Source organism: Mesocricetus auratus, unplaced genomic scaffold (genome assembly GCF_017639785.1).
Source record: "Mesocricetus auratus isolate SY011 unplaced genomic scaffold, BCM_Maur_2.0 Super-Scaffold_6730, whole genome shotgun sequence".
Taxonomy (NCBI): Eukaryota; Metazoa; Chordata; class Mammalia; order Rodentia; family Cricetidae; genus Mesocricetus; species Mesocricetus auratus.
The window spans coordinates 66519797-66540815 of NW_024429184.1; the positions used below are offsets into that span (position 1 = coordinate 66519797).

The 21019-nt window shown below is 43.3% G+C and overlaps 1 protein-coding gene and 1 long non-coding RNA gene across 6 annotated transcripts in view; one reads left to right on the forward strand and one right to left on the reverse strand.

Annotated features, from left to right (window-relative positions):
* The window catches only part of Trim55 (tripartite motif containing 55), a 43573-nt gene that overhangs the window by 17994 nt on the left and 4560 nt on the right, over positions 1–21019 (reverse strand). For all 4 annotated transcript variants that reach the window (XM_040741461.1, XM_040741458.1, XM_040741459.1 and 1 more), the window contains exons 3-8: positions 17043–17208; positions 14976–15071; positions 2823–3056; positions 2539–2561; positions 2314–2438; positions 1092–1333 (exon numbers count right to left, since the gene is read on the reverse strand). In XM_040741461.1, coding sequence (XP_040597395.1) covers positions 1092–1333; positions 2314–2438; positions 2539–2561; positions 2823–3056; positions 14976–15071; positions 17043–17208 — 886 coding nt within the window. The remainder of the gene's footprint in view (positions 1–1091; positions 1334–2313; positions 2439–2538; positions 2562–2822; positions 3057–14975; positions 15072–17042; positions 17209–21019) is intronic.
* On the forward strand, positions 322–6127 carry LOC121138779. Of its 2 annotated transcripts, none has more exons than XR_005875644.1 (3): positions 322–615; positions 5180–5329; positions 5799–6127. It is a non-coding gene; the product is annotated as an uncharacterized LOC121138779 (long non-coding RNA). The 2 variants fall into 2 exon arrangements; XR_005875645.1 differs by having other exon boundaries at positions 5853–6127.

Sequence of the window (21019 nt, forward strand, 5' to 3'; positions counted from 1 at the left end):
GTGCGTCTGTGCTTGCCTTCCACTAGAGGGTAGCCCAGATAGGGGGAGAGCAGAAGCCTCCCTTGAGTGAAAAGTTGTTTATCAGATATTACAAATAGCAAGTTATTGACCAAAATTAGTCCTGGCATTATATGTGGGTCCCCAAAACCGAGTTTTAAAAACCTAAGTTACCAAACCAAACCCTCACTGATGTCTGCTCTTCGTTCAATGCCACTGGAAGGCTCAGAAGTTCAAGGCTCTGGGAAATAAAAAGTGCTTTATCTCTTATTCTGGATTTCCAGGGAGACGGAATACAGAATGTGATTCCATGTCTGGGTTCTCTGTGGATTTTGGCTCCGTCAGTAATCTCAACCCACAGAAGCAGAACCAAGGCCCCTCTTTGATGACCCTGCCTTTCCTGCCACACTCAGTGACTGGGATTCTGTGCACTGACGCATCCTGGAAGTTAACATAAAAGCCCCAAACTGAACGGTGGCTTTCTAGAAGCCCAGGTCAACTGACCAGACACTATTTTCCTAGAATACCTTTAACTGCACTTTTTTCAAACAACAACCAAATGGAAACCCAAGCTTTATTTGCTTGTCCACTTAAGGAAAGATGAAGCTGTGTTTCAGGGTAAGCTATGTGAGCTCCTGTGGTTTCTCTATTTTCTTCTTCTATTCTGTACAGGAGGTTCAATATTCTGAAGTAGAATCACCTTCATTTCTCACCTCGAATAATTTATGTAATGTACTCTATGTTTTCATTGACTATGGAACAAAAGGTAGACTACATTTACCAAGAGCAGCTCTTATTACACACACACACACACACACACACACACACACACAGACATTCTTAACAGAGATTGTTTTCCCATGAGCAACTCTTATTTCACAGACAGATTCTCTCTCTCTCTCTGTCTTTCTCTCTCTAAAAGTGGCAAGTCTTGCCAACCAGCTATAATGGCCATGAACATGCTGAATCACCTAGAGGGCATTTCTCCATGACATTGTGACTGTCCTGACCTCCTCTTGTCTCACAGTAGAATAAGTTGTTTACAGTATTTGGCAATGAGGCAGTTTGGCAGGAAGGGACTAATGAATGGTTACCTGTGTCACCGGGACATCTGCAGCAGGTGCCATGGATGAAGGCGGTTCTGGAGAGGAAGTAAGGAGTGGCCCAGAGGCAGCCTGGAGCTCTGAGGAGGGCTGAGAGGGCTCTGAGGCTTTTTCCAGGCTTTCCTCTTCCCCTGATGACTCTATTTGAACGCTTTCTACCTCTTCTCCTTCTGCTGCATCTGCTCCTTCTCCTTCGTCTTCTATTTCTCCTGCATCCTCTTCATCTTCCTCTTCTAGTGAGATAAGATCTTTTTAAACTTTTTATAACTGCCATGGTAGCCATGGAAACAGTTAATAACTAGCACCTACAGCCTAGGGCTAGAGAATTTCCTTCAATTGACACTAGACAATGGTTCAGGTGTGCCATGTTGAAAGCTTGTGCTTCTTATATTCTCCACGGCAGGGCAAATGTGAATGAATCGTTGACTTGCTTTCATCCCCAGTACAAAGCTGCCCCTGCCCTCCCCCATACAACCTACTCACAGAGCCTGCTTATATTTCTATCACAGCCACCATATCTGCAAGCTTCTGTACAAAACATAGTAATTTGTTATGAAGATGAACCTCTAAACTTGTGTCTGTGGAGCTGGTGCAATTTCATGGCATAGCTAGTGGTCTGGCCCACTGCTGTTTTCGTGTCTCTTTTATATCTACAATGAGTCAAGGCAGTCAGAATTGGTTATCAGTTCCAGAGTTATTGACTCCCTTTCAAGTGTTTCAGCAGGATAGTTTTAAGAGTGGGAATTCTGAACCAAGAGCAGAAGACACAGTTACAGCTCATGGACCCTATCCTATTTCCATGCTAAGACTGATTTTGTGACTTGTCACCATCTCATCCTCTGATGTCTGATCAAATTTCTGTGCTGTCATACCTAGCCCAGATGTCTTCTGTGTTTTCTTTTTGACTCATTTTTATCTTTTTTCCTTTACACCACTATGATTCATACTCAGGTACAGTTGAAGTTGAGTTATCACCATTTATGCCAATATTTAAGGATTTAATTACCCACAGTCAAACCCTTGATAATGGCATTGAAACACTATAAACAGTCAAAAGCTATATGATCCTGTGGTGAGGCTGAGCATCACATGGCTTGTGACCCCCGTGATCACAGATGGCTGTCCTGCAGGATGTTGCACATTCCCCCATTCCTCTCACTCAACAGCTTTCCCATAATGCAATTCGAAACAGATAGTCAAAGAAATAACACACCTCTGTAAAAATCAATTTCACGTATAATCTTTTCTTCTCTATTGAGGTTGACTGTGAAGTGGGTCATGATCTCATAGCCTTGTTCTACGTTCTCCATCTGAAATGCCTTGGATGCTTCCGCGATCCTGCATCAAAGACACTTGTCATTTTCTGTCACTGTTTAATGTCTGATAGCCTTGGGTAAAAATGAAAAATGTGCTGTTAAAGCAAATAGAAAATACTCACTTTTGTAATAGGGTCTTGGCATTCTGTGAAAGCAAGAAAAATAAACTTACTTGGCTTCTTTTCATGAAGCTGGTGAGATTTAATCCCTCTATTTGTGACTTAGAATCTCCTAGCTGGATTTCTAAATGCCACCCTCTCTACTTAAGCAATACCAAATGGATAAAGTTTTTAGTTAACAAAGTAGGTTTTTAAATGAAATGTGGATAAAATACTGAAAATGTGATCACAGATAATTCTCAGCACCAACCTTTTGGGTCTGTGTTCTTGGTGCCAAAAAGCATTACCTGCAGAAACACTGCCATTTCCGGCTCATCCATGAACTGGATCCCTGACTCCACCAGCTTTGATACGTTCTCCAAGTGATCAGAGTACTTTCTGATAAGAGCTCTGACATGCTCCAGTTTCTCCTCTTGTGTTCGGGTGATGGCTTGGGTCATTTCAGTCTTCCTCTCTTCCAGGATGCCATATAGATAATCAAACTTCTCACACAGGTCCTGCTTCTGCTTCCTGCAGCATTCCTGTTAGTTGGGTTAGCCAATGTTAGCAACTGTATGTGAGGAAGTCTAGTGGAAAGATCATCTGGACATCTTAGGAGACAAGAGCATCTACCTATGGAAGATATGGAGTTTTTCTTTCCCCTTCAGCTGTCCCTGTAGGTACAGACACTGTGGTAAAACTTCAAAAGCCTCATTTTCAACAATTTGATATTTAGGTAGACATCTAACACTGAATCATATTGGCTAAATAAGTCAATAATCTCTCTCTGTATTTATGTGTTCATATCCATGTGTGTGGACCTATGTGTACCAATGCATGTGTAAGTGTGTGCACATGTGTGTGGAAGCCAGAGATCAATGCTTTGTATCTTTTTCAGTTTCTGTCCACCATATTTTTAGACAGTATCTCTGCTTCTTCAGTGCTAAGATCACAGTCCCTTTGCCATGTTTGACTCTGTGTGAGCCTGAGGATTTGAACCCAAGTCCTCAAGCTTGCAGAGCAAGAAATTTTCCAACTGAGCCATTTCTCCAGCCCTGGACTTTTGGAGAATTTCATAGAAATTATAACAGGCTTTACACTATATTTTATTTAGATTGTACAGACTACATGCCATATTTGGTGAGGGGAGGTAAAGAAAAATTACATTACTTCTTAATTTGTGCATACTTTACTCTCTCTTCTAGAGCTTCCCACAGGCCTCTGAATTTGGGATTCCCTTCTCCAAACCAAGCAACTGGAAGAAGCCATATTCTCTTTTTTTAGACTATGTTTCTAATCATGCTTTTTCTGTTATGGATCCAAAGTGTAAACAATAATGTTTAACCTTTGCAACTGGCTTTTTCCCACAATCAGGGTCTACCTTTCCTTTGTAACATTCTGCCTCCCTGTATCACATAACTTGTAGTCCAGCAAAAAAATCAACCACTTCCCTTCCTGGCTCTTGCTCTTCCTTAATTTACGATGTCCTTCCCTACATCACAGAGACAGCGTGACATCACCTCGAAGGCGTCCTTGGAGTACCACTTCTTACATAGAGCCTTCTTGGAGCTCTAAGGCAAATTGTCATCATTTAACCTTCTGAAACTCCATAATGTGGCACCTATGGCACATATCTGCATCTGGAGGTGCATCTATTTACCAAGCACTGTTGAAGAGAGGGGGATGTTGCAAGAAAGGCTGTCCCTCAGGTCTGACTCTCACATGCATTGTGTGGTTGATGCCTCAGAAGTCTGTGTTGAATCATCACTAATTAGCCCTCCAGCTGGCCCATGCCTTAGCCTTTGCTTTCTCCAGCTCTAGTGAGCTTGGTGTGTGTGCCAGGGTCTTAGGATCTGACTATCTCTGGGTTCAGGCTTCATGGCTGAGAGCAGGTTGTACGACATAGTTACTGCACCTAGCACTCCTGCCCTGAGAACTCAAGTAATTTTTGTCTGACACCTCTGACCTCACCATGAGCTCCCTCTGGCCCTTGTCTCATGCTCTTTCAGCTTAGTAAACCCTGTTCCCTTTGTTACCAGGCCTTGATTTCTTATGCTTACATACATTTATTAACTATCAAAACTATAGACATCATTGGGAATAGGCCCTGGATCTGCCCACGTGTCCATGGAGAAGTATGAGCCACAAATACACACAAAAAGCCTTCATCCCACAGCCCACAGCCCCTTTAGATTTATTTTACTGTATGCATGCTTTGCCTGTGCCCAAGGAAGTCAGAAGAGGGCTGGATCCCATGGGACTGGAGCAACAGATTGTGAGCCACCATGTGGGTGCTGGGGATTGAACCGAGGTCTTCTGTAAGACTATCCAGTACCCTTAAGTACCAAGCCATCTATCTATGCCTAGTAGTTTCTTGGTATATGGTTTGGTTTTTGGTTTGCTTGCTTGAGATTGTTTTTTAGTTTGTTTTGTTTTTCTAGTTGGGATCTCACATTGAAGATTAGGCTATCCTGAAACTCACTATGTAGCCCAGGCTGGCTTCAGACTTGTAGTGATCCTCCTGCTTCAGTCTCCCAAGTATTAATATTACAGCTTTTTCTGGGGTGGTAGTGGTGACAAGGTTTCTTATAGCTCATACAGGCCTTCAATGCACTACGAAGTCAGCACTGGCCTCAGACTTCCGTTTCTCTTGTTTCTCTTTCAGATACTGGGTTACAGGTACTCACCACCATCACCATTCCTGGAAATCTGTTTCACTTTATAACCCAATGCAAGCAGGAGATACTGTAGTTGGAACTATTTAGATAATAAAGCTGCCATCTACGCACTGGTTCATTCAGCAAACAACTCTTAAGTATGTTTTTTCTGTCCCGCAAGTACAGAGACGAAAAAATGAATTAAACATAGTTCCCGTTCCTCAATAGCTCACAGTTTACTGAAGGGAACTGGGGGCCAATCATGTGATGTAATATAAAAGGCCAAATAAAGGAAACATGCTAGAGATCTTCCAGCAGCATAGGTGTAGAGCATTAGGTCAACCCTTAGTGTAGACCGGATATTCAAGGGAACCAAATGTGTTGACTCAGGGAAAACTTCCTAGAAGTGGCATGAGACAAGGGTCAGAGTGAGGTCATGGTGAGGTCAGAGTAAGGAATGAAGGTGGGGAAGGAAGAGACAAAAATTAGTGTGTTGTCAGGTGTCAAAGTAATCAGACAAAGGGTCCTCTTAGATATAGACATTATTGGCTGGCCAAAGTTGCAACTGAAGCCTGGCAGTAGTCTTCCAGTGAAGCCATCTCTTACTATAGTACCTTTCGTCCAAAGCTCACGGGCAACCCTGTGCCCAGCGTGGTCCTGAAACTTGTCTCTGGTATTTAGAAGTGCCGCTGCTTACGAGGACTGTTGCCAGCTTGCTCCACTATGAATTGAGCCCTAGCAACACGAATAGCGCATGTGACAGTAAGATGTGATCTGATGGAAAGCCTGCCTTTTACCACAGTGTTCTTGTCTGCCATTTAATATACGGAAGAGAACGTCCAAGTGTGTGTCAGTGAACGCTAAATCATTTGTGATGAGAGTCTAGTGTATTTTCTCAAACCTAATAAAGAATACGACCCTTCTTTCAACCAAATAAATGTAATTAGTGGTTTAAATAAAATAACTAAGTGTATTTGTATGATTTTTGACTACGAATAGCATTTTATTTCTATTTTGGTTTTTAAGTCATTTTCACAGATTGGATTTTAATGAAATTTTTATCATCTTAGCAGCAATGGTCACTCATTTATACCTCACAGTGTGGGAAGTACTACTACATGCTTGATCTATGCTTTAATTGTGTCACTGATACTTTGAAAAGCTCTTACAATTCTACTGGTCCCACAGTAAGAATGGTATCATTATTCATCCAGTATAGATTCAAACCCCTTAACTTGTCTCCTTCAGTGATTTGATCTTGAAATGGTGTAGTTGTTAGAAGTCACCTGCTGCAAATGAACTCACTCCCATGGAAGCTAAAACTCAACAGTGACCTCATGTTAAGGGACTTTCTACCATCCATTCCAGGGGTCTGACCACGACAGAACACTGAACTCATAAGTCTCCCGGCTGTGCCCATCCTTGTAAGTATCTTGACAAAATTTACATAAAGTGAGGAAACAAGGGTCCATAGGGAGACACACCATGTTCTCTCTCCTGCTTGGGTCCTAGTTTTGAATTTGTGGGTTTGTACATTTAATTTGAAACGTCTGTAGGAAGTTCAAATGGGCCTGTGAGAAAAGAGGGGGCCTTAACAGGGGGAGAGGATAATAGATCACATGTATGGAGTTAGAGGAGGAGTATTGGGAATGGAAAGGTTTAGGCAGGGATGGGGTATGGGGTGGGTGTTGGGGAAAATGTCAACAGAAACTCAGGATGTATGAAAAAAATTATGGGAACCTCTACTGCTTTGTCAGTTAATTTTAAAAATATAATCAAAACTGAGTTTGGACAGAGGTATCCTAGTGGGTGGATAATGCTGCTCTCAGAAGTGGGGTCCTAGGTTGTTAAATAAAAATCCTCATGCCATATGTGGGACACTCGCCTATGTATTGTTAGGGAGGCCTCGAAGGCTCCAGAAACCATACAGGCTAGTGCATTGCTCTTGATTGTCCCCCAGAACTAGATGGTAAGATCTTGTTGCTAAGACACCATATGCTTTGGTTGCAGGACATAACCAAACTGAAGGCTCCCTCCATGCTGGGTAGTTTTCACAGGTGCTGTTCACACTGCTGGGAAAGAAAAGCCATTAACAGCCCTACCCATTGGTGGACCCTGCACACTATAGTCTTGACCTAAAAGTCAAAGTGTGCTCACTGGGGCATTAGTGGCATACCTGCTATGAGAGTAACTAGCCTTTCTTATTGGAGTTTAGGGAACTTATGACTGGTACTGTAAACCTGCTCTAAAGGTCATGTGGTCATAAGCCCTAGGTGGAAACCTCCTATTCTATTATTGTTTACAGAATGGACATGTTGTCAAACTGCTGTCCAAAATGCATGTTCATAACTATAGGTTAGACTACTGGGCAGTAGTTAAATCAGATACTCGTAACAGGTCAAATTGCTGAGGATCAGTGATAGTTGATTGCCTGGCCCTAAATGGGGCATCAATAATACCTCCCGCCCCCGAGGCTCAGGGGCAGACGGAAGGAATGAAAGAGTCTGAGAGTGGGAAGAGTGCTATAGAGTGCTGTGTTCCAGACATGACATGGCCAGTACACTCCTGAACTCAGAGAAGCTATGGCTACTTGTCAAGTCCTGCCCAAGGTGGAGCTGCTAACATCCCTGCATAGGGAGGAGGGCTCAGGAGTCCTCACCCCTAGCTTCGGGTCTACTGGCAGGTAATGGTTGCTAGGGGTGACAGTCAAATTTTTGTTTTTTAGTAAATAGCCCCACACCTAGGTTCATGCAAGCAACCTAACAAAATACATTCATAAAAGAACAGAAAGTCAGAGAAGGTGTTGAAAAAAGAAAATATCCAGATGAGTGACATTGGGAGGCAGATATCATTATACATTATATACAAGTATGAGATTGTTAAAGAATAATTTTTGGACTTTTTTTGAGACAAGTTTTCTTTATGTCGTTCTGGTTGTCCTAGAACTTGATGTTTAAACCAGGCTGCCTCAAACTCATAAAGATCCACCTACCTCTGAGTGCTGGAATTAAAAGCATACGCCACCATGCTCAATCCAAATAACAAAAAGTTTAAAACTTACATAAAATGCTTATGAATTGCGAATAGGCCACTTAATTAGATCTACTGTGCTGAAAGTGGGCTCTCAACACTCTCTAAATACTTCAGATTTATGTTCCTTCGTTCATTGTTTCAACAAAATTAACTCACTGCTTACTATCTACTGGGCAGCATGCAACCTAAACCCTGCTGTGGTGCTCCAGTGTTCAGGAAGCAGTGAGTATAAAGTTCATCATAAATGATAAATGCAAAACAAAATGATTATATTTTAAAATTTCTAACAGAAAAGGGGCATGCTCTCCTCTTGCTTGTTTGACCTGTATATAATTCTCTGTAGCCTGTAATATAAGACAAATCCGTCCCTGAAATGTGGAATTCAGCCTTGCTCCCTGGAATCATAAGACTGGAATGGGAATGCTTTGATAACTTATGGTTTTCAGGCAAACCCAATGGTTCACATGGGGAATGCCCTGGGAAGGCAGGCCTCACTTATCTATTCTGTCCCCTCTGAGACTGGCTTGGTGCCTTCCTATCTCTCTCAGGAACAGGACCTCAAGAATGCTGTCAACAACTGATAGCCTCTGGCTATCAATTTGCTTAGTTTAGTTAAGGAACAGGTATGTGCTGACCAATAAAATAGTCAGTCATTCTGAATCCAATCCTCTCTGTGTCTCTAAAAATATGGACCTGCAATACTTTCAACAGTAAACCTGTAGTAACCTGAAAAATAGAATGGGGAAAATGTAGTCTTCATGGGGGGGAATGCAGATTTCTTTGCATCTATGTGTCTGAAAATAGGAAAATTTGAAGGACAGTTATTATCTGAAAAAGCATGATTACAACCATATTTCTCTCTTCTTCACAAAACCTTATTCTCTTCAAAGATTTACTCTTGTTTTTTATCATAGTACATTATCTACTTCATTAAATAGACTAAGGACAATTTCCCATTATTCCTCCTCTGCTTCTTCACATAGTAATTGAATTAAGATGCATAGTTCGTGAACTTTTAAGTTTATTCTTTCATATAGTTTCCATTTTCTTCTTTTTGATGTCTCTACTTTCTATAGTGTGTGTGTGTGTGTGTGTGTGTGTGTGTGTGTGTTGTGACCTTGCACCTGCATATGTGTGCTTAGTCAGTGAACTTATTCCACTTCAAATGTACTAGATACTGGCCTTGATGTACTAGACAAGCGCTTCTGATGGCAAGCCTCTGGCTGCAGAGTGACTCTTCTCCTGTCTGCCACAACTATTGTATGTTCTGGCTTCTTAGAAAAACAAATTGAAGTTGTCTATAATACTTTAATAAAAATATAGTTCCCCCCAGCTCCAAGGAGAACCAAGCATGGATGCAATAAGGGAAGAGATATTTCACAAAGGAAATATTACCCCGCACACAGTGATATGGTAAGAGGAGGACAGGTGGAATATTTGTTTCTAGCCAAGGCTGAAACCCCAAATGAAAAGAAAAGCACATCAGGTACCCAGCTATTCCCATGGAAGTAGATAGGCAGTCTTCAATATTGACCTAAAGCCATTAACGGGCTGTAGCCTTTATAGAAATGTCAAAGTGGGGAGGCTCTGTTTTCAGCCATCTTTATCATTATCGGCAACGATACAAAACAAGATGTGCAAGACTGTGGAGATGGCTCCATGGGGAAAATGCCCCACAAGCCTGAGGACAAGAGTTTGTATGCCCAGAACAAAGGAAAAGCTGTGCAGGCATGTCAGATCATCTGTAATCCCAATGTGTGTGAAGCAGACTGGACTCCCTGGAGAAATCTTGCTTGTCAGACAATGCAGAATGGTGAACTCTGGGCTCAGTGAGAGACATTGCCTCAGTATATAAGATAAAGCAACTGCTGAAGATACCTGATACTGATCTTGGCTCTCTACGTACACATGTTCACAGATACACCCACACACATAAGAACACACAAACACACCCATGTAAACTACATGCACAAATGTATCATATGCAATTGCAAAATAAGCTTTGTATTGAAAAACAATAGATTGTTTTTTTATCCAAAGAATGCTTATGCTAAGCTGGCTGACCAGCAAGCCCCAAGAACATATGTATCCCTGCCTCCCCTGATGCTATGATTACAAACATGTACCACCATTCCAGTATTTTCTTATATAGGTTCTGAGTATCAAACTTGTGTCTTCATGCTTGCATGACACACCCTTTACCAACTGAGCTGTCTCCCCATCCTTAATGGTTGGATTCATATTGGTTCATTTTTCTACAAAATTAACATTACATATTTGTTTAACTCTCTAAATCCTCTGCTAAAATAAACATTTCCCAAAAATTCAGTACTGTTTTGGAATATTAGTTAAAGATGTGTTACATCCTTTATGCTGTGGAATATTTGTTTAATGATGCAAAGATGCATTGTATTCTTTTATGTCGCATTTGCTTAACTCTGTAAAGCTGTGTTACTTTGCTTATCTAAAACACTTGATTGGTCTAATAAAGAGCTGAACATTCAATAGCTAAGCAGGAAAGGGGGATAGGTGGGATTGACAGGCAGAGAGAATAAATAGGAGGAGAAATCTAGACTCTAAAACAGAAAAATGAGAAGAGGGAGGAGGGAGAAAAGGAGGGGAGGAGGACGCCAGAGGCCACTCACCCAGCCACACAGCCACCTGTGCAGTAAGAAGAAAAGCAAGATACATAGTATAAAAAGGGGTAAAAAGCCCAGAGGCAAAACATAGTTAAAGGGAAATGGGATAATTTAAGTTAGAAAATCTGGCTAGAAACAAACCAAGCTAAGGCTGGGCATTAATAAGTAAGAATAAGTCTCCGTGCATTTATTTGGGAGCTGGGTGGCTAATCTCTCAAAAAGGGAAAAAACAACTACAGTGTCATTTAGTTTAGGACATGGCTATTCCCCAGCATTATTTGAACACAATGAAGTATCCAATAAATTATTGGGGAATAGGAGTTTGGAAGATGATCAAATGGCTACAATTTGACTCCACTCAAAAGCTTCCATTTTATCCTGTCCCAGAGAAATAAATACTTAAATGTATGCTTCATATCTCTACTTCATATACTCCTCAAGATATGGAAACCACTTAATCTCAGGACAATTTTTAAAAAGATGATGTGTATAGTAGTGACAGGCCAGATGGCATAGTTGATGATATCCCTCTGACTCTACAGCCCCAAGACTCTGTGACTTAGAAATGTGGAGATAATTCTGATGCTCCCCAGGCTACAGCATTCCTCTCTCCATTTCTATCCTGTTCCAGAGTGTCATGTACAGAAGTAAGACAAAACATCAGACCCAGTTTAGATATGTGCCATAGGCATGACAGGAAAATTCTAAAGTGATTGTGACCACTGCTTTTGCCATGTAAGGAGCATAGCTCTGTGTCCAAAATAGCCTGAAGATAAAGCCTTAGCCTGGCCACTTGTCACTGAGCACCTGTGGCTCAACCACCCATTCATGTCTCCACCACATTCCTACAGCATTCATCTGGACACACTTGTGCAGAAATGTAGCTGCCTGTAGGATACAGTACTTCAAAAGCCCCACTCCTCTCTCCCCCCAAAAAGAAACAGAAAAACAGACAGCAAGTTAATAATCCTGAACAAAGAACCATCTTAAGTGGAATGAGGTTAGTAAGCCCACACATTCATTTCAAGGCTCCAGTTATGAACACTTGGAAGTCCCATGAACACAGCCAGAATGTTTCTAGTAAAGGAACAAATTGGACCTTTAGGCGCAGGCTGGGCTTCAGCCCCTGCCCTCTCAGCCTGTGTCCTTGCTCATCAAAACAGCTCTGTACTGGCCAGGGGTCTGGGGGTCTCCCAGCTGATGCTCACTCTGTTGAATTGCATTATTCCTTCCTGGGAGGAGTAGGATTAAGTGATGTGTGGCATTTAAATAATGCTTGTTGTTGATGGCCTTGGCATCAGGGTCTTTCTGGGTTATAGGTGAACAAGGTGGATGCTTGCCTGGTCCCAAGCCTTTTAAAACAGAGCATGGGAATCATAGCTAAAGATCTGGGAGTGGCTCTGAGGCAGCCCCACCTCCGCATGAAACATCCAAACTGATGAGAAAAAGCCATGCTTATCTACACCACATCTGCTCATTCACACCTGGTGTTACCACATCTGCTCATTCACACCTGGTGTTACCACATCTGCTCATTCACACCTGGTGCTATCACATCTGCTCATCCACACCTGGTGCTATCACATCTGCTCATCCACACCTGGTGTTACCACATCTGCTCATTCACACCTGGTGTTACCACATCTGCTCATCCACACCTGGTGTTACCACATCTGCTCATTCAATACTTGGTGTTACTAGTCATTAAAAATAGGGGACTCACTTTACAAAGGTGGGAAATGCGGAAATACATAAGTAAAACATTGAAAATTGCCAGGCATGATAGCTTAATTCCAGCATTGAGGAGTCTGAGAAAGGATATTACTTTGAGTTCAAGGCCAGCCTGGGCTACAGAGTGATAACCTGGATAACCTGTCACAAACAAATAAACAACAAACAAAAGCCCCAACCCCAGTTCTATTTAAAGGTCCTAGCCCCTTTGAATTTTCCTCCCATGAAAGTACTGGTTAGTTATGAATATAGGCATTCAAAACTGTCCTCAACCTCTTTTTATTTTTATTTTATTATTTTTATGTTGGCTAGTTTGGAACTTCTAATCCCCCTTCCTTACCCCTCTGAGTAGCTGAGATTATAGGTGTAAATCACCAAGCCTGGTGTGAAGATGAATACTTTAAAGATGACCAGTATCTTAATGACTCAGAAAGAGTGATAGTACATCCTCTCCTAGGACTCCATGGAAATACTTACAGAAGTGTGCCGTGTTGGGTGTTGACATTACCAGTAAGAAAGGGGTGAAGATCCTGACCTCGGTTGCTCTCCATACTGTCCCTCACTAAACCCTTTCTGCTGAATTAGCTTTAAACCTGTACTTTCTTGGCTTGTTCTCAAGTGTAACTAGAGATGGCTGCTTCCGCTGAGGCCCTGGCTACCCTCTGTGACAGATGACCTCTTGTCCTTCCTAAACACAGCCAGAGTCAAGTTGTTTCTCTTGCCCAAGACTACAGAGCTCCACTGGACTCTCCACACATCTTTTGATGTCTTTATCCCAGACAGGAAGCTGTCCTCTCCACAGAGACATCTCTGAGGAGGCTCCACAGTCCCTGGAGGTGGCTAGAGATTGTCTCACTCAACACAAGCCACAGGCTATTTATACACACCAGACTCAGTGTAGCCCCACACTGGAGTGCTGATTCATTGTAAATAAGTAGAGAGAAAGCAGTTTCCATTGCTCATTTCTAAATCTCTTAGGCTCTTCACGAAGAGAAAATATCTCTTCTGTAAGTGAAGCTCCCTGTACCAACGATATTTTCAGTAATATTAATGCGTTGAGGAAAGGAAATTGATTTTAATGATGTGTAAATCTAAGATGGGATAATGATAACTAATGAAGTCTTGAAGCCATCCTCTAGGACATACTCAGTTTTGTATAATAGACTTCATCTTGGTAATAGAAAAGTAATGCCAGGTAAGCATCTTCATGCCTGTAAGCTCTGCAGAATAAGGGAGATTGTCCCCTTTCATGCTTATAGTGACATGGATGGATCTTAATAACAATGCTTGGTTCAAAACACAAAGAAGCTACAATGCAATAGCAATAGCATTTGTGAAATTAGAAGGCATGTATACTTGATGGTTTGGATGAGAATGCCCCATACACCATATATTTGAATGCGCGGTTCCTGGTTTGTGAAACTGTTTTGGCAAGAATTAGGAGGTGCGACCTTGTAGAGGAGTTATTGGGGGTAGGCTTTGAAGTTTCAAAAGCCCACAGTGGGCCCAAAATCAATCTCAATCTCTCTCTCTCTCTCTTTCTCTCTCTCTCTCTGTCTCTTTCTCTTTCTCTCTCTCTCTCTTACTCTCTCTCTGCCTCCATCTTGCAGATAATGAGTAGGCTCTTAGCTAACAATTATCGTCATGGACTCAATCTCTGAAACTTTAAGCAAGGCCCTACCCAGTTAAATGTTTTCTTTTATAGGTTGTTTTGGTCATGGTGTCATTTCACAGTAATAGTAAAGTAATTAAGACACATCCATAAAAAAGCAATACATATTTTATGAGAATGCATGAACAGAATCAATCGAATATGTCAGAACTGTTATCTTTGGGAAATGAGGACAAAAGGAAATAATAGATAATAAGAGAGGCCTAGCACACAACAATGAAAACAGTGTACTGGAAACTGAGTGGTTAATACCCCAGCCTGTTAGCCACAACTGGGGAGATCTTTCTCCTCCTCAAGGTCCCCCATAATGACTGCTATAAGAGTTCAGGTGTGCAGGTCATGCTGTCGCAAGACTTCCTGAAGCACCATCAACATTTCTGAAGACTGTTCCGGTTTCCACCTGGAAGTCTTGTTAAATAATAGCAAGTGTTCCCTTCCATTGTTGGCAACTGATTTGTCTTGTTATTAATCTTTCAAAAGGAGTTGACTGAGGAAGAACACACACACACACAATAACTGCCTGAGCAACTGTAGTGAAAATCCACCTCATTAAGTTGTGAGGTAAGTTCCCTTAGGTGTCAGGAAGTGTTTCAGATTTATCAGGAAGGAAGCCATTCTATAGGGGAAGAATGGGACATTGGGATGGGGTTTCCAGCGTCTCCCTGAGCAACCATTCGTCCCTAGGAATATCAGGACTGGTTTTGATTCCCTGTGACTCAGCAGACTTACCTCAATAGTTTTACAGGTGTCCTCCAGCTGGCTGATCACTCCCTGGACTCGATCGTTGCTTCCCACAAGTACAGCGATGCCATCGCTGAGTTCAGACTAATGAGAGAAAAAAAGGACTCAAGATATTATGTGTTTCCTAACCATGGGTGATCATGGGCTGGTCATAGCATTATCCTTTGGGGTGGGGGGTGTTAATCCCTAAGGAGTAAACAAGCCCACAAACAAGCTGGTGGACTTCTCCTGGGACATATTCTTATTGTGGGTGAAGAAGGGGTTGGTGAGCTACATTTCCTGTTTAGGTGGGTGGAGTGGCTCAGTGATGCCCCTCTGGCCTCTGGCCTCTGGCCCCAGAAAACAAATCTGAGGATGAAGGTGGCCAAGGAAAGCCAGAAGGTTCTCAGTGTTAATTTAGGTGTAAATTAAGTCGCTGTAAAAGGTAGGTGTAGGTGTGGCCTCCCCATACAAAACCCAGGAAAGGTGATTAACTCAAAATGAATTGTCTAGTGCAACTCAGGACCAATTTTACTTGAGCAATAAATGCAGTAAATATTCATCTATTGGGCATATGTGTATTACAATCCTACTATGCTTATACAGTGAAGATACATATAATTGTTCACTAGACTGTCACACAACGTGTGACTGACTGGATTTAACAGATATTATAACTTCAAAATTCCTGTGTTCTTTTAACCCAAGAAGTATGCTTCTCTTCCTAGAACACAGAGTCACAAGGAGTGCCTAATGGGGACTTGGGAGATCCCTTTAGCCTAAACTTCTCCAGGTTACCGAGCAAGACATGCAACCAATTTGAACCTGAATTTTCTCACATTTAAAAGGAGAGATCTAGGCCAAGGTCTGGTAAACCTAGTTTTAAAGCATTTGAAAACTGTAGTTAACTCAATGTGAATTCAAGGCAGCCTGATCTACAAAGTGAGTTCTAGGATGGCCAGGGCTACCGAGGGAAACCCTGTCTCAAAAAACCAAAACGACAACAAAAAACAAAACCTGCAGTCATGTCTGCACGTGGAAGTTAACATTGGAAACTTGTAGTAAACGAGAAGCCACTCTGACCAAACAGGAAAGGCATGGAGATCCTACCCCTCCCACCGCCCGTTTGCCCACCCCATGGATTTCCAGGCCTCTGAGGGAAGCAGTCAAAGGCAGATACCACAGAGCTCTACCATACTAGGCCTTGGGGGGCACAGAGGGAAGAAATCAAAGTTAAATTTTTAAAAAGTTGAAAACAAACAATAGAAACAAATGCAAATCATGGTTACTAGTTGTGACCAGGGTTACAAGAGTTTGGCTTCCAAATTGATTTCAACTCTGGTCTTAGAGGTAAAATTGGAATCAACGATTGTAAGTGGAAGAACTGAGGTGCGACTGACCCTCTGACGCTTGTAACCCCTGTCTTTTCACAGAAGCGTGAGTTCTGGGTTGCTGCTGCAGGATGCAGGGTGGATGAGCTAGTGAGGAAGGAGTCTGTGTTGAGTCAGAACGAGGAGGCCTGGATCCAGTCCCTAGGGTGAGGGACAGGCACTACATCCAGAGTCTGCCTTTCAGTATCTGGCCCAGGCGCCTTGAAGACCAGCAGAGGGCACAGACCTCAAGTTGTTCTATACCTGTGTGCCATGGTTAAGACTCCCCCACACCAGGAGTGGGTGAGGGCAACGGAACATTTCATTGATGAACAATAAAAAATATTCTGGGACTGGGAGGGGAAAGTGAAGGCCATCTAATTCTTGTCTGTAGGTTAACTCTGAGTCGTCTTTAGCAGCTGGCACTTGGCTAGCAAGCAGCCCCCTTAACATGACTACCTATCCTCAGCAACCTTCACCGGTCACAGAAAGTGACCCGGCCCTTCTGCACGGTTTTCTGAACCTTAGCATTCTCCCTCTCTGACCAGCCCCACAACCTTGAGAATCGAACGTGAGACAAACCCCAAGACTGCTTCCTGTGGGGCCATACAGCCTCCCTTTTGCTGGGCTCCCCCTCTTTGGCTACTTGGAGCTTCTTCACTATTGCTTAGAAAAGGCTGGGGAGAAGGGGAATTGAAACTCCTACCTTCTGCCTCTGGAACACATGGGTAAGGGGAGCCACCTGGCAGTCCTTGTGGGCGCCAAACACTTTGCACAGGGAGCAGGTGGGCACCTCGCAGTTCAGACAGTAGATGTTGATCCGTTCCTCCTCGTGCTCTTCACACATGGGCTGGTCGGACTTTTTTTCTGGCCTGGGAGGAGACAGGAAGATAAATACAGAGCAGAGGGGGTGGCAAGCTTTGCAAACGCACTGGCCCTGATCCCGCCCCTCCCCACCAACCCCAACCAGAAAACTCCCAGAGCCTTTCACGTTCAATTTGCTGCTGACAAGCCTCTGTCTGTCTGAGCTGGGACTCAGGACCACAAACGCCCATGTACAGCATTCGTCAGTTACCATTTGCCACAGTTTTTATGGTGTGTTCGCATCAGTTCAAGATTTGAAAACTGCCCTGCGGAATTCCTGAAAGTTCAACACTGGTGTCTGGCCAGGCATTTGGAGCTCATTCTGGCTCTGTGCCCACAGGCAAGCTCACAGGTTTCTGGAAAGCTTACGATGGGTGGAGAGGAAGCTGCCGGTGAGCTACATCTCCAGTTGAGGCTGGAGGGATTGCGCAGTGCCGGCCCCTCCAGCCTCTGGCCCCGGGAAACCTTGCCTACCTACAAGTCAAATGATAGAAGCGCTGTGGAGAAACACAGCCAGGTCGCTGTGGATGTAGCCTCCTTATATAAAACCCAGAAAATTCGATGTGCCCCATATAAACACTGAGCTTGGGGCAAGCAACATGGCTCAGTGGGTAAGGGCACTTGCTACCTTCAGCCCAGGGCCTACACGGTGGAAAGAGAGAACTGACTTCTATAAGTTGTCTTCTCCATGAGCACACTCCCCATACACCATAAATAAATATGCATAAAAAGTGTAAAAGTTAATGATGGGAGGAGGTCCTTCTTATGCTGTGAATATATGTTTCTCTTATTGGCTTAATAAAATGCTGATTGGCCAGTAGCCAGGCAGGAAGTATAAGCTGAACTATCAGACTAGGAGGCGGCTGGGGAGAGGAAGGCAGAGAGGAGCCACCAGAGAGATGCTACTGAAAAAATAGGATCCCAGGCATTCTCTGGTAAGCCAAGACTATGGGGAGATACTTAGATTAATAGAAATGGGTTAATAATTAAGAGAGAGCTAGTCAATAAGGAGCCTGAGCCATTGGCCAAACACACATAAGCCTCTGTGTGTTTATTTGAGATTAAGGACTATGGGGACCAGATGGAACAGAAAGTCTGTTCACAAGTTAAGACTCAAACTGTTAGAAATATTTGAAAATAAAACCAAATTTAAAAATTTCTCATATTCCCAAATGTAGTTATTTAGAAACATCTCACTTTAGCCACTGTTTTTTTATCCAAAAAAAAAAAATTGAAATCCCCTTTTTAAAAATCACAGGGGTGGCCGGGCATTGGTGGCGCACGCCTTTAATCCCAGCACTCGGGAGGCAGAGGCAGGTGGATCTCTGTGAGTTCGAGGCCAGCCTGGTCTACAAGAGCTAGTTCCAGGACAGCCTCCAAAGCCACAGAGAAACCCTGTCTCGAAAAACCAAAAAAAAAAAAAATCACAGGGGTGTTTATACGAGGACCCATTTAGCAAGTGATGGGCAGTAAGAATTACAAGTATTAACTGTGAAAGTTTCGATTCAAGTATGTGTGTGGGTTACACATGTGCACTGAGTGATGTAGACATCATTCAGATGTGTAAAGAGGTAGTGTGATGTAAAACACACTCTCTGCTGTGAGTCATGCTTCCAGGTGTTTGAACACCCTGGTGTTGGTGTGTGGGATTGTGTAGCTGCAGTGCCAGATGCAGAAGGCAGGGGGCGTGGTGGTTCATCTCTACTATGCTGGGTAGAAGTCATGTTCTGGACACTGGTGGGAATACATGGTAGGAAAGCTCGAGGTCTTGCATGGAAGTTTCATGAGCTTCTGGTCCCAAACTTTGGAATGTAGTGTTTGCAAGAGGAGTCACTGTCTGGTCCTGACACTGTATACGTCCACAAAATCTACGGCCTCCTGCTTCACCCCTTTGTTTGGGTCTCAAGGGAGGCCCTGGAGGGAAGACTGCCTCCCTTCTCCCTTCCCAGGCCTGTCTCCTCCTCCAGCAGAATGTGAGCCACCATGGCCAGCCTTCTTTTCTGTCGTATACCTGGTGCCTAGAGCAGTGGTTCACACACAGAGGAGTGCTCCTGAAAAACTTGTTCATTGAGTGGGTGATAAAAACAAAATGAAAACAAAAGTGGGAAATCCAGGGTCAGTTGGGACTTGGGGGTTATTTGGAGACTAGGAGTCACAAGTTGGCCGCTGCCTGCTCAAAGTCATCTGCACATAGTGTTAGCTTGGGCTTTGCTGGAGTCTGGGGCATATCTGCTCCAAAAGGGGGGGGAGTACAGGCATGCTAATGCAGCTTGTCTTCCCTGTGCATGTCCCGAGGGCACCATTGCTGCTACTGCCAACGTGATGTCAGTAGATACAAGCAGAGACAGTGTCCCAGAGCTCAGGCGATGCAGGAAACACAGATACTGAACATGTGGAAACAGCCAAAAGGTTATATTTTTTGTTTGTGATTCAGTTTATTCATTTTTTTCATAATACATTGACATTTTCTTCCCTTATTTATTAGTAGTTTCTGTTGTTTTGTTCTTGCTTTGTTTAGGAGCAACACGAGTCTAGAGGCACCAATCTCTTCTCCGCAAGTGCATAAGAAAACCCTGTGGACAACTTACACCCGCTAACAGACCTGAACCAAGTTTGGCATTGAGTTGGGGAGGTAAATCCTTGGTATTAGGTGAGAGTGACTGTGCACACAGTTGTGGTTCAGGGCTCGGGGCTGACTGCTGGAAGTGGTCTCTCACTGTTCAGTACAGCGGGCACCTATGGCTCGTTCTCTCTGTCCCCTGGGTTGCTGGGGCTGCCATAGTGTTTATGAGGAGTGAGCAATAGGCCCCGATGAGGAAGTTCAGTTAGTCCTGCTGTAGTTAAAGTGATCTTAAAGCTTAGTTCCAGCTCAACGTCTGCATGTGTTGGTGTGTTGGGGTGTGTGTGTGTGTGTGTGTGTGTGTGACCTCAGATAGATTACTAAACCTTTGGCCTCAGTGTTCACCCATCTAGGAATAAGATGAAGGGTCTTCTAATTACATGTGGCAGAATGAGCATGGCATTTATTTATATTTTCTGTGGGAACCTCCCAAAAGAGATCAAGGAAATAAAAAACATAAAAATTATAAGCATACAAAAGGTCAGATAACGACAAGTAAGGCAGGTCTACCAAATGCTGGACATTGGAAACATCTTGACAACAAGGAAGTGACTGCTGCTGGCCTGCTGGACAGAAGCCTAGGAAGTTTGGGGCACAGCAGCCAAAATCCCTAGCAGTACCTCTATGGGATATTGTGAAGGTAGCAGCACCTCTGTGGGATATTGTGAAGATAGCAGCACCTCTGTGGGATATTGTGAAGGTAGCAGCACCTCTGTGGGATATTGTGAAGGTAGCAACACCTCTGTGGGATATTGTGAAGGTAGCAGCACCTCTATTGGATATTGTGAAGGTAGCAGCACCTCTATGGGATATCGTGAAGGTAGCAGCACCTCTATGGGATATTGTGAAGGTAGCAGCACCTCTATGGGATATTGTGAAGGTAGCAGCACCGCTATGGGATATTGTGAAGGTAGCAGCACCTCTGTGGGATATTGTGAAGGTAGGGGTGTGAGGAGGCTATGAAGAGGAGGATTCAGTGGACATCTTAAGAGATTACATTTGGAAATGTGGTCCACAAAAGCAACACTGTAAGCTAACAGATAAGACATGGGATCAAGGGATTCGACCTAAGGGGGAGTAAAAAGAATTCCCAAGCAGAGAGTAGAGCCCCGCACTGACAGGACTCACCATAGCCCTAACATTGAAGAAGAAAACAGGAGATATAAACGTAACAGCAACATGCACATGGGGTGAGAGAT